At 41.4% G+C, this 22995-nt stretch overlaps 2 protein-coding genes across 3 annotated transcripts in view; both read right to left on the minus strand.

The window, feature by feature from the left end:
• The window catches only part of POLR3B (RNA polymerase III subunit B), a 105120-nt gene extending 97614 nt beyond the window's left edge, over positions 1–7506 (minus strand). The window contains exons 1-4 of the mRNA XM_054574585.1: positions 7261–7506; positions 3536–3568; positions 546–602; positions 397–461 (exon numbers count right to left, since the gene is read on the minus strand). Coding sequence (XP_054430560.1) covers positions 397–461; positions 546–602; positions 3536–3568; positions 7261–7332 — 227 coding nt within the window. The 5' untranslated portion in view covers positions 7333–7506. The remainder of the gene's footprint in view (positions 1–396; positions 462–545; positions 603–3535; positions 3569–7260) is intronic.
• Positions 7507–15409: 7903 nt separating this feature from the next.
• TCP11L2 (t-complex 11 like 2) overlaps positions 15410–22995 on the minus strand; it is a 37190-nt gene continuing 29604 nt past the window's right edge. For both annotated transcript variants that reach the window (XM_054574587.1, XM_054574586.1), the window contains exons 9-10: positions 20975–21147; positions 15410–16546 (exon numbers count right to left, since the gene is read on the minus strand). In XM_054574587.1, the coding sequence (XP_054430562.1) occupies positions 16302–16546; positions 20975–21147 (418 nt within the window). In that variant the 3' untranslated portion in view covers positions 15410–16301. The remainder of the gene's footprint in view (positions 16547–20974; positions 21148–22995) is intronic.

A 22995-nucleotide genomic window follows, 5' to 3' on the forward strand; every position in this document is an offset into this window, starting at 1 on the left:
CCAGAGAAAGGACAGTAGTGGGAGAACTTGAAACAAGCTCTGTAGATCTGTTGATAGTAGTGTGTCAGTGCTAATTTCCAGCTTTTGCTAGTTGTGCTACGGTAATATAAGGTGTTAGTATTAGGAGAAACTGGGCGAAGGATAAAACAGAACCACTGTACTATTTTTGTAATTTTTCTTTAAGTCTAAAATTGTTTGAAAAAAAATTTAAACTAATAGTTCTAAGTAACTTCTTCTTCATAATGCTATGTGCTACAATTAGTTTGCCAATTAAAAATAGAACACTTGATAGTTAACTTACTAAACAGATTAAAAAGAGTTTTGGTAACAACTACATTCACTTTTTAAAATGTTAGACATAATCAAAGGAACAATTAAGAGTAGCTGATTTCTTACTTTAAGTACCACATGGGGTCAGCATCACTTGTAACCTTTTCATTGGCTTTCATGATCTTCTTTATCTGCATTGGAAAGAGTAGCATTAGGAAAGACTCTAGCTTCCAATTAATTCCTAGCTATGTCTTGCTCTAAAATCTAATGCTTACCTCTACATTAATAAAATAGTTGAATGAATCTATATGCTGTTTCACAAGGCCTTTAACCTATATAGAAAAGGGGAAACAGTAGATTAGCAACAGAAGTGGGTTAGCAAATTATACAATAGATTCTAATCATAGGTGATCATCAAATTTTTCTCAAAACTCAAGTGAGAAAAAAGACCTATGAATTTTATTTAGTAAAACTTTATGTTTATATGTCTTCATTCCACTTCTCCTCCATCTTACTAGAACATTTTCAAATCTTTCTCCTTGAGAAGCAACCTGACTTTTGGAATTCAAGATATGGATATTTAAATACACCTAATGGCTATCCATAAGCTAAAAAATAACACAGGATTATCTCTGCATATTTTGAATTTTCAAAAAAAATATAGCAATTGAGCATCATTTTTTTAATCATCAAACAATGCCTATGTACTTTTTCGTCTTTCGCCCACCTGGGCAATTTTATGATTTGCACACATCCAAACTGGTCTTTCATATCATTTTATAGAAGAAGGAGGGGGAAAAAATAAGGCTCTCCATTACAAAAAATACTTGTTTCTGCAACTGAAAAAAGGGTGAAACTCAGGGAAACTAAGAGCAGATGCCAGGTAGCAGTGACTTCCTTTTCATCTCAGAAGTCAGTAACGCCTGCACATAGACAGTGCTGTGTGCTGCTATGTAAAAAGGTGAAATAATAAACACAGAGAATCCAAAATCTTAAGATTTAAACGGATGGTATGTGTTCTCTTTACATTAATCTTCAAGCACACAATTAGTTCAACTCTTCTTGAACTTTCCTGACAGACAGATAATCACAGAACTTTTGTTTTAATTATACTTTCTTATTGGGGAATCTCACTGGCTTACAAAACCACCGACCATCCCATTTTTTGAAGCAGTTCTGACTGTTGGAGAAAAAATTCAACCTTATAATGATCTGAGGTCCGCCTTTCTCAAGTTTCCACCCCTTGGACTTGATTAAGCCTCTTCTGGAGAAATGCCTGTTCAAGGACAATCCATTTAGTCATCGCATCTCTCCCTCACATTCTCACTTCCCAGCTGAACAGGCCCTTCAACTATTTCTCACGTGCATGCCTTCCAGGCTACTCAGCAGCCTACAGCCTGCAACTGAACGTGGTCCAATTTGCCCATGTTGCCCCTTAACGCGGGCACCCTGAACTCGCTGACAACATTCTTGACAGTCTGACCAGCATACAGAGGGCTACTACTTCCCTCATTCTGGTTCTTATACCACTGTTATAAAAGAAACAAGGACACATTAATGGCTAAAACTCAAAAAGTAATGTTAACCTTTGCACACACACAAAAAAATGCTATTAAGTCAAGTGCATCCCATTTGGTACTTGTGCAAAAATAAGTACAAACCTAAGTACAAACAGGGATTTACATTTGTCCCTCTTCACTGCTGTCTTCCCAGCCTAACATTCTGAGTCTTGTTTCAGTGGGCCGACAGCATTGGCAGCCTTCAGATATGTATTAAAATCTTTATACTTTTATTCTTAGACAAATATATTTCAAGGTGATCTGAGTAAAGGAGAATTCCAACTTGAAACGCATGAACAAAAGACTAGCTTGATTGACTAAAGGAGTAAGACAATGAACAATCGTCTTATGTGTCCATTGATGTCTCTATCTCTTTTTGGACTGTGTGTTATCAGCTGTCTCCTCTTTTCTGAATCATAACTACTACGTCTTCTCTTTGGCGTACGTTTGGTTCCTTTTTAAAATTTATAATAAAAAATTTTTCCTTGACCTTAATACTATTTTTTTTTCATTCTGGTCATGCCTCTACTTAAAGATTCTTCAACAGCTTCCCTTTGCTGTTAGAAAAACAGCCTAAATCTTTAAGACAACTTTCAAATCTGATCAGAAACCTGCACAGCTGACAGCTTCCCCAGCATCATGCCCCAGTACTCTCTCCTCTGCCTATAACAGAACTAAGTTGGACAAAACTCTACTCATTTTTCAAGTCTCCATTCTTTCATTGAACACAACAATGCTTTCAAGATTTATCCATGTTGTAGTATGTACCAGTACCTGATTTACTTTTATTGCTAAATAATTCTCCATTGTATGACTATACTACATTTTATTTATCCATCCCTCAGTTGATGTTCATTCGGGTTATTTCCACTTTGAGGCTGTTATAAACATTGCTGCTATGAACATTTGTGTCCAAGTCTTTGCATGGACATATGTTTTCACTTCTCTTGCATAAATACCTACAAGTAGAAATGCTGGGTCATAGGGCAACCCTATATTTAAGCATTTGAGTAACTGTCAGGCTATTTTCCAAAGTGGCTGCAAAATTCACATTCCCACCAGTAGAGCATGAGGGTTCCAATTTCTCCACACCCTCATCAACACTTAGTATCCTCCTCTTTGACTACAGTACCCTAACGGGTGCCAAGTAGTATCTCATTGTGGAATCCCTGCTTCTTAGCATAAGCTCTTTAAAAATGAATTGAAGCCCCTCACCAACCTATATTCAGCAGTTCTTCTGATACCCACTCATCCGTTCCAACAAAACAGATGGACCACTGTGTCCTATAGGCCCGTGAAGGCTTCTCTTGGGCACCTTATATAAATCCATACTCTCTGCATCCTACCCTTCAGCTGGGTTAAATTGTTTCCTCTTAAGATGCAGTTTATGTCTCATCTTATTTGGGAGACTCTCTCTGACCACCTGTGGCACGACTCTTTTTGCCAAGAGCACTTTGGTTTGTACTGTTCATCTGCCATGCTTCAATGCACACGACTTCCTATCTCCAAAATTAGGTTACGACTCCCCCATCTAGCGCCTTACAGGCAGGGGTGAACTGCCTTATAATTTCTTGTATTTCCCAAACCTAGGAATGTATGCAGTTGTACACAGTCAAAAAACATTGGTGATAAAAATTTAATCTAAAAAAAGAAGGCTGATTTCTTGACTTTTACTAGAAAAATAATTATTACTAAATATTCATTACCTTTAAAAATGCTGGAAGCAGCCTCCATTTTTCCTGTGAATCAAAACAGAAAGAACGTTAGGATGTGTGGTAGCAACCACAATATTTTTATAAGAAATTATTTTAATGTACCAAAAATTACACACTTAATAAGTAAAAGACAGTAAATCAAAACTAAAAGAACAATTTGCACATGGTAACCACTTTTATGGAAATCATATAGGTGTGCATGTGCCTACAAATGTACTCATACGTATACACACATACGTGTACCACAGATTTCTTAAATAGAACATAATCTAATCTCTTCTTGACTCAAGATTCCAAGCACTTTCTTTTTTTTTCTCACGACACTTCCTGGGTAAGTGGATTTTCAGTTTGAGAAAGGGAAAGTTTCAGAGTATGATGGGGAAGTCTGGTCTCTCAAGCTCTTCCTCTCTTCCATTTTCTGTCCACTAGCGCATGGTCAGAGCGCATCTCAGGGCGGCAGAAGGACAGCACACCCTTTACATTAAATAGCTGTAAACTGCCGCTCTTCTTGCGCCCTTAGGCCTGCTAGTTCTATTTTGCTGAGGTTGTAAGTGGCCTGCCATGATAAGACTTCATGAATGGCATCTAACCTGCTAATGGGAAATCTGACAAACGGGTAGAGCTGAGTCCAAAGAATACAGGTAGAATTCTGTTTCTGAATAAGGGCCTAAGAGTCATGTAAGATGCTGCAGCAACTGCAAAACTTTTTGACTTTCACTCTGACATGAGAAGCATTGGAAAGTTGTGAACAAAAGACTGACATGACGATGTGACTCATTTTAATGGCATCAGTTAAAATAGTAGGTTGAGCTGCTGGGTTGAGAATAGACAAGGTAAGAAACAAGGAGGTCATTTAGGAGTTTACTGTAGTACTCCAGGCTGAAAACAGTACAGGTAGTGAAAAATTGTTAGCAAGGAGACACAATGTGAAGTTCAAGCTAGCAGGGCTTTATAGTAGATTAGATAGAGACTCTGAGAAAAAGAGGAATCAAGATTGATACCTTAGAGTTGCCATTTATGGAGATAAGGAAGCAGGTATGCTGTTAGAGCAGCTGGTTTAAAGTACGGAGGGGTTACCAGGATTTTGGTTATGGACATGCTAAGTTTAAGATATGCACTAGACATTCAAGTGGAGATGTCAAAAAGACAACAAATGTGAGTCTGGAACTTGGGAAGAGAGCGGCCTGCAGAAGTAAATTAGGAAGAGGTCAGTAAATGGATGGGAATTAGTCATGTAATGAATGAGACTGCCTAAGGAGTGTAGGTGGAGAAGGGTTCCTTGAAGAACAACAAGAATATTCCAATATTTAGAGATAAGGAACAGAAGGCAGATCTAGCAAGGGACACTAAGAAGAAGGAGGGAGGCCAAGGAAGTAGGCAGACAGCCTGGACAAAGTAAAAACATTTTTCAAGGAAAAAGGGAGGTGCCCTGGACGGGTGACTCAGTTGGCTGAAGCATCATCCCATACACCAAAAGGTTGCGGGTTCAATTCCCAGGCTGGGAACATACCTAAGTTGTGGGTTGGATCCCCAGTCGGGGCGCATATGAGGCAACCAATTGATATCTCTCTCTCCTTCTAAAATCAATAAACATATCCTCAGGTGAGGATTAAAAACGGAAAAGAAAAAAGGGAAGAGGGGGCAAGGGGTATATGAGAAATCTCTGTACTGTCCTCTCAATCTCACTGTGAACCTAAAAAGCTCTAAGTAAAATTAAGTCTTTAAAAAGGGGGGTGAGTCAAAAGGTGGAGATAGACTGAAAAGGGAACTTTCTGAGGTGATGAAAACATTCTATATCTTATGTTGGGTGATAGCTATTTGGGAATGCATAACTGTCAAAACTAATGCAATGAAACTGAGTACTCCTGTATTTTATTGCATATAAATCTACAAAGAGGAATGAAAGATCAAAATGAACAATATGAGAAGACAAGAAACATCTCAGGGAAGGCAGGTAGTAAGAGAGAGGAGTAGGGGGAGAGATGCTGGAAAAGTTACTAGTGGCCAGACTGAGGAAAACCTTATAACCAGAGTAAACAGTTGATTTTGTCCCAAGAGCAATGGGCAGAGATTGAAGAAGTTTAACCTACAGAGCAACATGATCTTATTTGTGTGTTTAAGCCGATGGCTCTTGCCACAGAGCAGACAGAATGGAGTGAGAGAAGTTCAGAGCCCAGGAAGTAAGAGACGCCAGTGGTTCAGACTTGGAGAACAGCAGAAAGAAGTTTCAGATTGGAGTGTGTTTAGTAGGCAAGGACCTTTAAGACTGGATGGATGGTGGATTGGATGCAGAGGGCCAGGAAGAACTGTCATTCCTGAGTCAGAAGGCTAGAATTGTGGATTTAGTTCCTTCATAGCTGTGCAAATTCAGGCAAGAAATTTCAATCCTTTAGGCGTATTCCTTTGGCTCTCTGAAGAAGCAGTCCAGTCGGCAGGTCAGGATGAAGACTGTCAAGTCCGACGGCCAGACTCCAAGTTCCAGATCAGCCCCTCACCCAGCCTTCTGACACTGGGTTAGTTACCTAACCTGTCTGGGCCCCAGAAATCTTCTTTGGCAAAATGTGATGGAAACAGTACTTATTTCAGAGAATTAAATAACATAAGGTACATTAGGTTTACACAGAGCCTGGCACATACTAGGTACTCAGTAAATGCTGGCACTTAACGGTAACTCTTCAGGAGTTAAAATCCAGGAATGCCTGATAGCGATCAGCAAGCAGTGTATGTACTGCGGGCACTCACAGATTGGATCCGATGGGCTGACAGTAGTAACTCGATCTCACTCATCAGCCAAATGATTATAAAGAAGTTCTCATGATACACAAGTTCACTGATCATGTTACTTTGCTTGTACCCTTCGATAGTGTCTCATCGCTCCTTCAGATGGCTAACAAAACCTTTCATAACCAGGACCTGTACCCATCCTTCGTCTTTCATCTCTCTCCTCTTCTTCACTCTAGCCTTTACTTTAGTTCAGAAACTACCGGGTTTCAAAGTGTCTGGTTCTCTCTACCTGAAATCGCTCCCCGATCTTTCCAAGCCTCATTTCTCCAGATCCCCATTCCATGCCAATGAAGAATGAGGCCCAGAGAGGTTATAATAACTCGTGCCTTTCTAGAAATTAAAATGACTGCAACAGCTGAACTTCATCAGGCAGCTGCTCACTGTAGGAGGGTTACGCTTCTGATAGTCTGTCGAAAGCTGCAAGGCTACTTGCCAGAAATATCTAGGCAAAATTCTGAGCAAATTTTCAGGATGTTTCAAATACTCCTGCAGACCAATCTTGAATTTCGGGGTAAAAGGGGAGATTACTAGCTTGACGTTGAGATTTGTTTTACTACAACAGCCAGCTGTCGGACCACACGAAAGGGGCCTCAGCTCCCTAAGCCTCCCTGTCCTCTATAAACCCAAGGAGATGGAACGTGTCCCCCAAAGGTGGGCGCGTGGACCAATCTTGCCCACGCATATGAACGCTGGAAAAAGTCCAACACGAGAGCTCGGCCCGCGCGGCGGCTGACAGAAACGGCCTCCCACGGGCCATCGGGGGCCAGCTCGGAAAAGTACGCCCCCGACCTCGTGATGAGAAAGCCCCTGCACGAAGTTCTGAGCACGCGCAGAAGCCACGGCCCGCCCCGCTCTGCGGCGAGAATTCTCAGGGTACCGCCTCCTGGAGACGCGTCCCAGCCCCTTCCGTTCCCCGCGTGGCCGGCCTTCACCTCTACAGTCGGGATCGGCGCAGCTAGCTGCTCTGGGGTCAGGTTCCCGAATTCCTCCGCAAGCACGTCCATGCTGCTCGCGACGAAGGAAGAAGCAAACAGAAGCCCCACACTCGAGCCTGCGCCGCCTCAAGCAAACTGCAGCATCCGTAGAGAGCAGTGCGCGTGGCCCAAACGGTCCCCGCCGTGCAGGATGATTGAAGGCACGACAGAAAGGTTCCGCCTGCTCCCGGCCTGAACCAGCGGTTGAACCCGGATATGGCTGAGACGAAGCTGGAAGACTGCGCCCCCTGGTGTCGCTCGGAGGTCTCGCCAGGGTTTTTCTAAAGCCCAGACAACAGGTTCATTGCCAGTTGTCCCATAATTGAGACCAATAGAACATATTGATTGTAATTTTAAAAATAACTCATAGAAAGAGGTAAATGGATAATTTGCGCAACTTGAGCGACCAAGACAGAGAACTCATGTAATTGAGTCCAAAAGGACACATTGTATAGTATGAAATAATTAATAGGAAACTTACCAAATGCCTACTAGTAGAGGAGGGAACTAATTAAAAAATATATAGTGTGGTATGTGATAGAATATTATGCAACTATTAAAATGGCCATAAAGTGAGAAGGTATTAAGTCATTTGAGAATAGAGCACAACAGGACAGTAATTAAGACACTGTTAAAGTCTGAAAGGATTGGAGGTAAGGTCCAGGAATAAATATCAGCACATAGAGAAATTTAGTATGAAAAGCGTTATTCAATAAATGAGGTTGGAACAGCTGGTTAGCCATTTAGAAAAGAAATAATCCTATAAGTATGAAATATTTAACAACACTCTAGAAGAAAATGCAAGTGAATGTATCCATAACTTTGTGGTGATGAGGGCCTTGAAGGGTGGTAATACAGAAATTGTAAAGGGAAATATCCATAGATTTGGCAGTATAATTCTAATTGTTGTTTTATGATTCCATGAAAAATTTTAAACTCTGAACAGACTATTCTAAAGTCACCATGAATAGAGTTTTTTAAAAACACAAGTTGGCAGAAGACAAAAACTTGGTATCCGTAATTTAAAATGAATTCATACAAATCAATAGAGGGGAAAAAAATCCCACCGGGAAAGACAAAACAAACGATTCCAGCAGTTTAACAGGTAAGAAGTTTCAGTTGAGGAAGATGCAAAAGGTCTGGATACGGATAATGGTGATGGTTGCACAACAATGCGAATATAGTCTCCAAACTGTACACTTAAAATGGTTAAAATGGTAAATATTATGTATGTTTTACTACAATAAATTACAAAGATTTGTTAAATATACGTGCCATTTTCTCATGAAGGTACAGACCTTCCACCAGGTTAGTCTAATTTCTGAATTAGTATTTCAAGTAAATTTTAATGCCTGTATCTTCTAAGTATTGTGCTGATGTCTGAAAGTAGCAGGAGAAAGTAAAGAAAAAAGAATCCGCCCCTGCTCTTGAGGATCTTACAGTTTACTTGGAGACATTCACTTTTGTGTATCTTCCTTGTGAATTAGCAGAGAGCAGCCTGCTTAGAATCTATTTAGAAGCCTGGAAGGAGCTCTGAAGGGATTTTTTGGTAGCAGAGATGTCACGGTTGGCTCAGACGTGTTGGCTTCCTGCTGTCAAAGTGCTTCGCCAGCTTTAGCTCACATCACCTGGAAAGCCTGTTAAAAACACCGCAGCTTTCTGATCTGATAGGGTTTGGTCTGTTGCCTGCAAATTTGCATTTCTAATAAGTTTCCAGGTGATCACACTTTGAGAATCACTCTCTGACAGAAGATTTTTTCAATTCAGTATCATACCCTTTACTCAGGTCTAGCTGCGGAGACCGTCTTGTCTGTTTTTGTATTCCCCTGTTCTAACTCACTGTTCTGAATAAATGTGTGTGGAGAAAAAAATTGAAAGAAAAACATGCAAGGAGTGATAATAAATACAAGATTATATTTCACATTTTTTATATCCTAATTTTTTTAAGTGTTTTAGTCTCTTGAAAAGAGGAGGGTGTAGTAGCCATGGTCCCAGAGCCCTACATGACAGTAGTTGGCTGATGCTAAGTGGCGTTAGGCTTCAGACCATAACTGCCACAATCCTTCATTACATCTGCCTGGCCCCGGAAGCAGCGTCATTTGCACCCCCAGGTGAAATCCAAGATTTCTTTCTGATCTCTTAAGGAGAGACCAAAAAGCCAGGAACAGTCTTCTGGTCTGTCTTCTGCTGTCGCATCCTTTTCCTGAGGTATTGCTACAAAAACTGGTGGTTTGAGTAGAGGCCTGGGCAATTAGGGAGAGGGAATTAATTAATTGCAGAGGGAAAAATGGTCGATATCTTGGACTACTATCCCATCACTTAGGTATAAAGTATTTGCTTTGCCAAGTGAGAAAGTGACCAGTGCCGTAGGGTGAAGAACAGGGGTGTTGGTTAAAGGAGAATAGAGAAAAAGGGGAAAACTGAGGTGCCCAAGCTGGGCCCTGAAATATTAAGAGACAGCGTCCGTTTCCTGAGTGTTTACTCTTTGCCAGACATTAGAATCCCACTTCTTGTGCAGCCTCTGATTTAATGACGAACGCCTGGGGGATAAGTAGGATTATCCCCACTTGACAGGTGAGGAGACTAAGGCTCATGGGGGTTAAGAAATTTGCCAGAGTTGGAATTTAAATTCATAATCATCTGACACCTGAGTCCATGCTTTTAACCATTCTTCGTAGTATCGCATCTTTCAGAGGCTGGTGCAAGACATTTCCAGCAGAGAAAAACAGCCTGAGCAATGGCATGAGGGTGTTCAATGACATAATGCCACATTCTGGTGATTGGGTGTGGCTCTCCCGTAGGGCTGTCAAGGGAAGTGTTTATACATGACACTAGAAAAATCCACTGGGGCTGAACCATTAATGGCGTTGAGCCATGTTAAAGTGAAACCTTATGAGAGGCTTCAACATGAAGAAACAAAAGAAAAAGATTACCCTCTCTTCAAAACCTTCAGGTATTCAGCCTGGGAAAAAATATGTATGCTCATGATTTCTATACTTGAATAAGTTCATAAAAGAATGAGAGAAGACCAGAACACTGCTGGTTCAGAAAGGAGGGCTCTTCAGTGGGAAAAGGCAAGGCCAAAGGAGAAGTCCTTGAAGTCTGTCATTTCACAGGCAGCAAGGGGAGGAGCAATACGATCAGAAGTCTCTACTGTAATCAGAGATACAAACCACTAGCTGCCTGCCATACCCACAGGCGTTTCTCTGAAAAGCCTTGCTTTGCATCCTGTGATGTCATCATCCTGCCAAAAGCAATAGGGCCAGGAATCTGCCAAAGACAGCCATATAAGGGAGCCCAAGTGGCCTGTCATGAGACCCCCTATACCCAAGGAGGCACAGTGCTGGGGGGTGGCTGGCGGGGGCAGGGGGGGGGGGGGCGGGGGGTGGTCCATACTCAGCAGTGGCAAATAGACCAAATCATTCTCTCTCCTGGGATGTTTTTAATTAAGATGAACCAAAAGAGGGCAGTGGCAGAAAGCAGAAGCAGAAAAGTAAATACCAAAATTGGCAACACAATAATTAGACATAAATATTTGATGACCTAAGGAAACCAACGTAGCAAATAGTTAAGAGCACACATTCTAGGGTTCAAGTCCTTGGATTCAAATACAGTTAGCAACTCTGTGACCTTGGGTGACTTCCTTAGCCTCTCTGAGTCTCATTTGGAAAAAATAAGAACCTGCCTCTCAGCCTGTTTGCAGTTACGTGAGATCATTTATATCAAGTCTTTAGGGTATTCCTTGCCATATGCTTAAGTGCTTGGTGGTTGCTATTATTTTATTATATTCTGAAGGATGAAAAATGTATTCAGGCTTTCCACCAAGTCTGCCAGTGCAGCTGTTGGGACAGATTCCTGGGTTTCCTTTCTTTTTCATAAAAGCCTTACATTAAATCCCTCTGTCCCTTGCTTTGAAGTCTGAAAGAGGCTAGCATAGTAAGCCTATAAATGAAAAGATAAAGCTTCACTTCAAAAATAGAGAACAAGAGGGCACAAGCTGATAATAGAAACATACTTTCTAAAAGGTTAGATTAAATCATGAAGAATAAAGTCATGATTGACTGCTAAAGGAAATCAGAACATGGCGGGTTTTCTCACTGGCCTTTGAAGTTGACATCGAGGACAATAACTGCAGCCTTTCGAGTCCCCTTGAGTTTCTTTGCCAATGACAATATTGGGCTTAACGAACCATGGTTCTGATGAGATATGACAATTTTTGTTCTTATGTACATAAGTATTTAATCATCACATCTCACAATACTAAAACCTCGTGAAGCTTGAAAGAGATTTAGGACTAATAAATTACAGTTATTATAATGTATTCTTGGCTGCATTATGCTTTAGGATTTGCAGACGGTTTCAACTACATTATCTTGCTTGATTCTCCTAATATCTCTGTGAGCTAGGCAGGTAGTAGAGTAGGCAGACGTAGGGTAGGAAACCTCCGTTTGAGAGGTTCAGGGAGGTAGAAGACTGGCTTGAGTTCACATAGCTATTAACTAGTAAAAGTGAATGCAAACTCAGATCTTGTGACTTTCAGTCCCATGCTACTTTTACTAAAGGAGCAGAAAATTTTGCAACTTAACATCCTCAGAGGTAGAACAAGCTTGACTTTAGTTTCAAGAAGGGGGTCAAATGAGAAATAATGTTGCACAAGAGGTGGCACCCCCCACCCCCATGCCTATGGCGCACTTTGCCCGCCAGACCCAGAATTCGCAACTGCTTCTCTGCGGCTGCCTTCAAAATCCTCCCAACACAGTGCTCTGGGGAGCTACTAAAAGATCAGAGCAGACACACGATTTTAAACTTATTTTTATGAAAAGAAGATTCATGGGGCATATTCAGGGAAGCCGAATACTTACCAGTATTCACATCAGCCTCTTTCCCTGGGGTACATTTTCCTGCCCACCTTGCAGTCAGAGGAGGCCACGGGGTTGGGCTCTGGAATGGACCATGAGTGGAAGTGGGCAATTCCTTTCTTACCCCACCTACTGAGTGAATAGGGAAGACTCTGAAGATGTAGGGGACAGCTGAGTCACCAGATGGATGGAAGTTGGGTCCCTGAATGGCTGAATGGAGTAGCCCCCCACCGCTAAGCAAGCTACCCCCTATGATTTAATACATAAGGCTACACTGAGGCCACTATGACTTGGGAACTTTTTTTTCTTCAGAAAGAGAGGGAGAGAAACATCAATGTGTGGTTGCCTCTCGTGCAGTCTCCACTGGAGACCCAGCCCACAACCCAGGCATGCGCCCTAGACCAGGAATTGAACCAGTGACTCTTTGATTTGCAGGCTGGCACTCAACCTGCTCAGCCGCACCGGTCAGGGCAACTTGGGGACTTTTGTTCAGCAGTTCATCTGCACATACTAATAAAGGTTGACTGCTGGTGATTACGCCCTTCTTGAGTCTTCTTTTGGTGTCATTCTCAGAGGCAATGCTAGATTAGGTGGTTTCCTCACACATTTCCTACTTCCAAATTTTAATGACCTCATGAATTTACGTTATAGTGGATTTGTTTTCTTTCTGTTCTACAGCACACCCTTCCCATACAAGAGAAATCCCTAGTTGGGTGATTTTGTTGGGACCGTGGGAGTCTAAGGATCAGATATTCCCTCATTCTATCCCCTGCAAATTAAGAGTCTGGGCTCTTGACCCAGATTCTTCCAACTGAACGTTGATATCCAGAATGTGAAATCTTGCGCAAATGAGGCAAAGCAGCAAGGAGAGTAAAAAAATCAGTCTCTAACCCGCACACTGAATCCTGGTTGGCAGGAATCCTGCAGTTAGCATTGCTTTGGTTCACACCCATTTTTCATGCCCAAATTCCTCGGGATGAGTAGATTCTGTGAGGTACTTAATATCTACCCAGTAAACTTCCTTTCTGCTGTAGTTAGCCAGGGTCTGTTCCTACTGCCTGTACTGTGTTCATGTGTAAGTGCATGTATGTACAGGCACATAACACAGAGGGATATTCCAGCACCAACAGCGAGTGTTCTTTGCCAGGGCACTCTCCAAAACAATAATTTGTCCCCTTCTCCTGTTTCAAAGGATTCAATGATTCATCTCAGGACAAAATCCACACGGTTGAGGATGATGCCCCAGAACCCACTGACCTTTCTCATTTCCCCTCTCTTCACTTTCACTCTTTTACTGTATGCTGGTCCCTGGGCTCGCCTGTTCTCCAGACCATTGTACTCACCGTGTGCTTGGCCTCTCAGCAAATTCCTGCTCTCTTTCATGTCCTAGCTCAAAAATGACCTCCACGAAAGAGTTTGGTAACTTTTCCTCTAGCAATGTGTGTACTTGTTTTATAGCCCTTCCTAATTACACTTTATTGTAATTATTTTCAAGTTTGTCCTTCTTAGTTGGTAATAAACTTCTTGAGGAAAGTGTCTGTCTAGTTATCCATCTATCACCATACCTGGGACACTTCTTGGCACATACGAGATGCTGGTAGGTATTTGTTGACTGAGTGTATGAACATGACCTGATGTAAGACCCCGATGGCCAGAAGACTCGTTCCAAAACCACCACAATCAAGGCTGTGCAGCACCCCAGCCCTGACTTACCCAAAGAGCCACGAGCGCCCTGACCAGCATGGCTCAGTTGGTTGGGCATCGTCCTGCAAAGAGAAAGGTTGATTATTTGAGTTCTCCTGTCAGGGCACACGCCTGACTTGTGGGCCAGGTCCCCACTCAGGGGCGTGCGAGAGGCAACCATCAATGTTTTTCTCTTTCTCCCCTCCTCCCCCTCTCTCTAAAAATAAATAAAATTTTTAAAAAAGAGACACTAGCTATGTTGAAATAATATTTAATGCTTAAAATTTAACAGTGCACACAATACATGTTTTAGCAGTAGAAGAATGAAAATGTGTATATGATGTTTAATAAAATTGACATTACAAAAGCAGACCATGTTAAGAAAACCTTAAAAGTAGAAGTAAACATTTAGGTAAAAACCAAATTAGACAACATGCTCAGGGATATGATGTAAAAAATCCTAATAATGTAGTTGCCTAAATCCAGACTTGAGATATTGAGATTTACTTTGCCACTTAAAAAAAAAAGAAAGAAGCAGAATGCCCTTCATTTAAAATGCATTTTTAAAAATGTTTGTACATTGTTTTCCTGCTGGCAACTGCAGTGTAATCAAGTATGTAAGAATACCAGCTGGGTTCCAATCTGATCATTAAAAAGTGCACCTGGTCTTCCTGGTAAGTACACAATTCACCTCAGAAAGCAACACAAAAATTCACATACTACTTTGCTATGTTAGACCTCCCTTGCCACCCATGCCCCGAAGTGCACAAAGTTGAAAACTACATCAATTGAAAAGGAAAACAAAAGTCTACAGCACCTTATGGTTTCTGAGCATAGAAAAGCATGGGCAGAAGGAAAATACAGGAAGAGGGGAGGGTAAGACCAACGATGTGCTCTTCAGTAAGTCTCCACTTCCACACACCTGCTTAAATGGACACAGTGGCTGGTTTATGTATTTGGTCATTGTGAGAAAAAAACTGACTTTTAAAATTTCCTCAAATTTTGGTAGGTACCTCCAAAATGTACCTACCATTTCACTTGTTCACACAATCGTTTCTTAGAACTCTGCCACATACAGGAGTTGTGCCATCACGGTGGAGGTCGCGGGAAGGAAAACGGGTGAGGAAGGAGGAGAACTTTGCACTTCCTACCCACTCTTCCCCAGTCACCTCCTGCAGTTCAATGAGTCCTCAAAAAACAAAACCATCAAAAATGTTTTATGCAGAAAAGCACTGTCTAGACTCAGTCTGCTCAAACTGTAATGCTTCCTTTAATACTTCAAAAGTAGTATGTAATTCCAGGAGGAGCAGATTCCTCTGAAATCCAAGGACAACCAGAGTCAGCTTAGTGAGGTTTGATTTCATGCTCCCGAATGTCAAGTGATAACCATACTTAGAAGAGCACCTCGATCATAGTAGGGTGTAAGCATCTAACCAGCACAGAAGGCATTTGCTAGCAAGTTATGTTGTTAAAAAATCCAAAGTTCAACTACTGTTTTTGAACTTCACTGAGAATGGGGATCTCCCGGGCATCTCATTTTACTCTTAAACTCTCCCTCTTCTTACAAGTAAACCAATTCAAACCACTCCTGCCTTTTGTAAAAATATTAGAATCTTATATAAACCTTTCCGATGGCCTGAGAAATGCAAAGACATTCACTAAGAGATTTGTGCAAAAAAATGTTTCTCTCAGAGAGCAGGATAAATTGCAAGAATAAACCAACCTCCAGAATAAAATTTTAGAAGGGATTTGTTTGTTTTCACTAAATGAACAAGGGAGGTTTGATCTAAAATGTGCATACACCTTTAAAATGTACTTAATAAGTTTAAATTCTACACAAATACTGACAATTGGTATTATAAAATGTGAACTGGTACATTTGTGGAATTTTAGGACTTACTATGTAAGTTTCTATTACACATTGAAACAATTTAATTGCACATTTCCTTCTTTTTTTTAACTGTACATTTCAAATACAGTTATGCTTACTGCACACCATGTACTTTAGAACTCCAGTCCCCTTGGTTATTCTCACATCTTTCAACCCTTTAAGTTGTACCCAAATTAAAAATCATTAGATCTGATAGTGATAAATGAGGAAATACAACTCCTTAAGGGTTGAATGAATAAGCCAAATACAAATGTTTAACAAAACATTTACAGGTATCGTATAGGTTACATAATTAACTACAAATTGGCTGCATGACTCAACTTAGCCACTGCTACCATTCACCTTTAGACAAGTAAAAACAAGGGAGGGAAGGAAACAATGCATGAATAGGGCCTATATGATTTGCGTGTCTTTTGCAACCCTAGTGTCACTGGGCCACACAGATTCGGGCTACCACTGCACCACGACAGGACTGAGAATGTGCCACATCTGAAATGCCATAGATGGAAACAGCCTCCATACAGAAGTGCTGGGTTCCCAATCTCTTATCCAATGTCAGTTCCTCGTTAGTTAGTGGAAGATGGAGCATCTGTCTTCCCCACGGCTTCCTCGCCGAAGAGCAGCTTTCGAAGTATATTTGCGTAAAATGGTCCGTACACTTGTTTGTTGAGATTCACAATGTTTGCATATTGACAACCTAGCACTTCCAGCTCCTGCTGAATGACAGCAAGGCCTCCAGGCATGGGAGGCATGCATTTTTTAGGGCTAGGAAGACAAAGTAGGCTCTTCAGGTACAGCTGGATTCGTTTATCTGGGGAAAAATAAGATATCTTTATCTGTTCCATTATTAAAGCACACAATTAAAAAAAATGAGAACAGTAAATATTTGCAATTCTTAACCCTCCCTGTATCCATGCCCTTTGCAGCTCTTCCCACCAAAGGCTGGCGTCCGTTTCCCCATGTTCTGAATTGCGGCCGGCCTTACGGCTTCCTCAGGCCAAGATGGGATGCAGCTGACGTGCTAGCACGTTAGTTCCATGCAGAGGCCTAAGGAAGCATGGTTCGCATCTGCCCTCTCTACCCACCACATGAACAAGCCTGGGCTTAATGAAAGACCACACAGAGAGACACCCAGCTCTTCTATATGAGGCCATCCTAGATCAACCTGTAGCCGACCAACTCCCAAACACTTGAGAGAGCCCAACCAAGATCAGCGGGCTACCCACCCAAGCCACAGCTGACCACAAAGGCATGTATAAGTCCAGCAGCACCAAAAAGAACTACCCAGTTGCCCCACAAACTTGTGAGAAACATTAAATGTCTCCAGTTTTTTAAGCTATGGAGTCTGAGGGTACCTTGTTATGCAGCAATAACTGATAAAAAATGTAGAGCAATTCTGGGGAGGGCAGGTAATCTTTTAGAAAAACTCAGTATTTAATGTCCCTAAGTTTATTTACATACACTAAAGCTGAGTTCGTAAACTGCCACTGCCAGTTTGGTCCACGTAGTGCTTTTGAAAACAAAAAAAAAAAAAAACCATTTAAAATCAGGGGATTTCATATAGAAATCCAAATTTCTGGTTCCTCTTGAAAAATCTACAGATCTGGCAAACTTGGGGACCTAAACTGCCACATAGCAAGGCTGGCCAGACATCCAGGTTTTCCCAGGGTAGTGGAAGTTTATACCTGTTGTTTTGGCATAATTAAAAAGAACCCTCTCAAAAGTGTCTCAGTTGGGACAATAAATTTTAAGTTCACCCCACACATGACCAACAACTGGAGGCGCTGAGGAAGTGCTCCCCGGACTGGATTTCCAGTTTGCCATCTTCTTCACCCTGTCTGCTCTGCTGCTGTCATGTATCTGCACTTGAGACTATTTCACAAAAGCAAGCAAATGCATAAATAAATGAGGCTGCAGATGTGTTGGAAATAGTGCTGGACAAACCAGCTTTGCTGTATGTAGCTCATGCTGTTCCAAGGACTTTCTTTGGCCTTGGACACAGAATTCTCCCGAGTAAGAAAGTGTACTAAGGAGAATGAAGTCCATCAAATACAGACAACCAACATTAAGGAAACTCTTATCACCAAACACTTCTCCCAAAAGTCACAAGTTTCAGCTAGCTCTGACCTAGAACTCCAAGTTCCCGATATCCCATGTCCCTGTCTTAGCCAAATTTGCTTCCTCTTAGTAGAATGTTCTTCTGTCTCAACTCATCTCTGCCACAAGTCAAATGCATCCTTTAATGCCAAGCCTAAAGCTACCTCCTTTTGTGGCTTTCTCTAACATCTGTCAGACTATCGCTCCATATTATTGTTATTTGAAAATGTATTTCTCTCCTTGCTTAGGTAAGCCCTCGGAGGGTGAAGCTACTCTTTTTTATCTTTACATTTCTGGTCTGGCATGTGGCAGGCACATCACAAATGCTGACCGAATTGAAGTAAGAATGGAATGAAAAAGGTACATAAAGATGAATGCCAAACTGAAAACAATGGGAGTCAGGGAAGCTGGGAGAGGCAGCCAAAGATAATGGGCCTTATCTGTAATTTGTCAACAAGGAGAAATTATTCATGTATGTATCACACGTACAATTGATAGTTACTTTTTAAAAATGCAGATGGCTATAAGCATTCAAATAATCTACACAGTAGGTAATCTACAAATAATATTTACCTGGTTTTGATATGCATTTGAAAAAAACTGGTTTGAAAGGAAACTGTTCTAATTATCTTTCTAAAAGTCCAGAAACAGTGGGAGTTGTAATCACACTGTAAATAGGTAGCACCTGAACTAAGAATAAAAGGCAGGGGCACTGTGCACAGGGGAGGAACCCCGTGTTTAACGCTGGTCAAGTCCTTTCCATGTCCTCTAAGTGCCTGATTTATTCTAACTCCTCTGTGAGCAGAAAATTAAGAATCAATTGGGTACCAAATCTCCCGTTAGACTGGTTGCCTGACTCTCCGGAGCCCCGGTCTATTTTCATCACAGATATGATTCTAAAGTTTCCAGCAAATTGTTTAAGGGATAAAAGTCTTTCAAAACTATTATTATGTTGAAAAGTGGTTTTGTCTCCTCTGTGGAAGAGTCAGTTTTTAGGCCAAGACTAAAATGACAGAAGCATTTGTCCAGTTGGGAGCAGCCAAAGCGAGTCCCTGCCAAAGGCGTGCCCTTGGCTTCCAGAGTCAGAGAGCTGTTCAAGTGTGTCATTAGAGTTGCTAGGCAACAATAGTTAGAGGTTAAAAAAATGCTTGAATTTTCAAAATAACAGGAGAGTTGGACTGGGGAGAGAGGGCTGGAAAAAAGTGGCTTTACTAGATGTTAATAGACCACCTCAGGGAGGGGGCATGTCCTGGGCCCCAGTTTCCCTCTTCTTATGGCGCGGCAAACACTCCCCTTATCTAAAGGGAGGGCACAGAGGACACTTGGGTGCTCTGGCCACCCTGCCAACAAGCAGTAGGGCTCCGGCTATGATGAGAGCAGTTAAGACTATGAGCTCCAGAGTCAGACAGGCTCAGTAAGACGCCCTACTCTGCAACCAGCTAGTTATGTGACCTTGGGGGAGAGTCATGTAACCACTCTAAGTCCCCGCTGCATTCACCCCTCCACAAATCTTGATTGAATGTCATCGGTGGGCCCAGCACGGAACAAGGATACAGCAGTGAACCAGTTGCACCCCATCCTCATGAGGCCGGCACGCTAGCGGCGGGGCACGTGATACGTGGCAGAGACTGCAGACAATCTGCCCATCTCGCTCTGAGGAACACCGTCTCCCGGGGGTTCACCCTTCAGCTGGAGGCTGCGGGCTGTGGGGGCAGACTTGTCACCAGTGAAGGTTATGCAGCGCTGGGCTCAGCCACAGTGGCTGTGGGTATGCAGTGCATGTTACTGTTATCCACTGTCACCCTCAGCAGCCTGCAGGGCTGCACACGGGCTGCTCTTTTCTTGGAGAGGGGTTGAAGCCTTGAGCTTGCAAGTGGCCTGTGTAGCCTAGCTCTCCAGCGTTCTGTGTCCCCAGGGATAAAGATGAGAGACCCTATCTGAGAGCCTCAAATCAGTAACAAGTATTTATATTCTTAGGGAAGTCAACGTTGCACTTCAAAAATCTGCGGATTAGTCCCAGAATGTTAGTATATTCTAACTCTGCCCTCCTTTCTTCTTTCCAGTCTTTCGCTCACTCTCTACAGTAGACACTTGCTTTGTACCCCATCATCACCCCCTCCCTTCTTTTGACCACAGCACCTGATTTTGTTTGGGGGAAACCATCTGTCCCATATTCTCAGACCAGGTGTTAAAGATGAAGCTGACTCACCCTGGCTCCAGGAACTGAACACATGCCTTGGAGCCTAAGTTCCTTCCTCTCTCTGGCCACCAAGACTGATTCAAACATGGGACATGACCTACGGTCAGGCCAGCCCGCGCCAGTGACCTAGTGGCAAAGGTAGCTTCTTGTTTTAAGTGTGGGCAGAGGTAGGTTTGAACAGAAGCTGTCTCACTGTCTGTGAGCCAGCCAGCCACAAGGAAGGCAGAGCTGAGGGCTGAAGTTGGAAACTAGGGCCAGTGATACAGTCTGAGCTGTGGCTAAGCTGCACCTGCAACCAGCCCTACCTCTGGTCTTTTCAGTTATCTATGAAAATATGTTCTCTTTTTGCTTAAGCTAGTTTAGAGTCTCAGTCACAGGTAACAGAAAATGTCCTAATTGATACATTCTCCATTTTCCCAACTTACCAACTTTGCTTGATGCCCAGATATTCATTCACTTTCTCAGTAAGCAAGCACAATAAACGCCTACCCATGTACATCCCAGTTCCATAGCCTTTTCATTCTTTGTCTCGTTAAGCCAGACCAAGAAAGTGGCTTCAGCTGGATTAGGGTAGCTCAGAGCAGAACTGACATCTACTCTCTGTGAACAAAATGTCAGCTTGTTTGGATGGTCATATGGATCTAAGATATTAACATTTCTGGTAGCATTTTGTTATTTTCCTCATCAAAATCTATTGGCTGGATAGTAAAATAGAAGGCCTTAAAATACCTCTCACTCCACTACATATACACACAGAAGCAGCAGCAAGTCCCAAACCTTTGAAAATATTAATATTTTGTTCATATTTTCAATGTTTATTCTCTAAAGAAGCAGGTAAAATGTTTAAGACTAAATGTTGACTGAAGCTTAACATTAGTCAAAACCAGCCAGTTAAAGCAAATAGAAATTGAAGAAGAAAACAATAAAAATATAAGGACCCACCAATCAAAGACCTGATGGGATTGTCCTCCTTTTCAATGCTTGAAAATTGGCCGACAAGATTAGCTTGAACCTCGGCATTTAAAGTCGGTAAGCCTCTCTCCACCAGGGTCTTGTTAATCTCAACACAAGTCTTAACACCAATGGAATTCAGGACTTCCTTCAAGTTAAAGGTCCTATAAAACAGGAAACAAACCCCATCAGAGAGTTTAATTTTTCTTAATTCCTGATTTTTTATTTAATATACCAACTTAAAAGGTCCTATAGAACAGAAAATAAAATCTCCCTCAGGGAGAGTTTTTTCTGTTTTGTTTTGATATACCAACATATTTCTACCCATTTTCATCTACCCACTTTTTTCTTATACAGACAATTACCTCGATTAGAATGAGCTCAGAAAATAGTAACTCCTCCCAATTACCAACACTTACTTACAGCAGATTTTCACATCATTACAATCATTTAACTCTGTATATTGTGTTTATATAGGAAAGCACAGGCAGAAAAATGTGGCCCCTGAAAATGCCATCTTTTGCCATGTATAATGTGCACTTTTTTGCCCAAATTTTTGAGGGAAAAATAAGGATGCACATTACACATGGGTAATACCTGAAGTACCTTGTATATGTTCTTGTGTTTTGTAATTATTTGTTACATAAAATTTCTTGTATCACAATATGCTCAAAAAATGCCAAAATTCCTTTATAATACAAAAAACAAGTATCTAAATATAAATAAATAATTGAGTTAAAAAATTAAAATGAAAGTTTTTTCCCCTCAAAGTCTGGGCCAAAAAAGTGGGTGTGCATTGTACACGGCAAAATATGGTGAGTCTGCAATCCCATTGTCATGCAGGGCTATTAGACAGGGAAAGAAAATACCTATTCTTAAAATAAACCCTTTGGTCTGAGTGGATTCATTCATAGATTTTTTTTTTTTTTGTAGCTTGAAAAATAAAGGTAAAATCAATTCCTTTATCTATGCCTGAGCAGTACATCTTTAACACCAATCAAAACAAGAAATGAAGATATTCAGAGGTCAATATCATGAAGGCAAATTACCTAAAATGCTTGATCTATCATGATCAAAGATAAGAAGCTCCCTCTCTTTGCTACTTTCAAGCAACTGATCAATAATGTAAATATATAGAGTTCAGAAAATGATATAAAGTAATTTGCAGTTGGTTATATAATAGGTACGAAAAAAGTTAATTAGAAAGTGCACTTGTTGAGTCTACACTATTGGGGAAAAGTGGTTGAAAATTGTATCTCACTATCCAGAAGGGCTCTTTAAGAGAGCTCTGTTCAAAATGGGAATTAAGGGCTAAGAGGCCCAGTGATAGGAGGCAATGTAATGTAGTCCCTACAGCGTGAGCTGTGGTGTCACACAGATCTGGGTTCAAGTCCTGGCTCTAACACTAAACTTGCTGTGTGACCATATTAGCTCTTGGCAGATTGTCAGGCACATAGTAAATGCTTAATAATAAGAAGAAAAAAAATCAAAAGACTGTTTATCATTATTATCATCATTAACAACAATAAGAAATAAGTCCTTGGTGTTCTGCCTTGACTGGAATTTATTATAAATCCACACTGGACCTGCCTTTGGGGTTCCACAACCCGAAGTTAGTTTATGGCGAAATGTTTACCCTCTGACTCTTACCCAACTTCCTCCTAACTTCCTCCTGCTTTTAATCATGAGTTCATAGGCTAAAGGAAAAATTAATTTCAGCATAAGCCATGATTCCTAATCATAAGAAAGAAGGCAAAATTCTTGCTAGTTTTCAAAATGCATCATCAGACCAAACATAAATGGCATCTGGGTCATCTGTTTTTTTAATATTATGAATGCTATTACTCCATCCATAATGAGGATAATTGAGAAATGACTATAATCATTTCCTAACATAGGTTACAGGGGAAGGGGGTGGGGCAAGAGATTAAACAAAATAATTTTAAAAACCAGTCAGAACAGCTACAAAGAGAATGGTTTAACAGCTAAAGAGTTATGAAAAGCTAACATTT

Source organism: Pteronotus mesoamericanus, unplaced genomic scaffold (genome assembly GCF_021234165.1).
Source record: "Pteronotus mesoamericanus isolate MK-2021 breed Mesoamerican mustached bat unplaced genomic scaffold, CSHL_Meso_final contig_263, whole genome shotgun sequence".
In the NCBI taxonomy this organism is placed as follows: Eukaryota; Metazoa; Chordata; class Mammalia; order Chiroptera; family Mormoopidae; genus Pteronotus; species Pteronotus mesoamericanus.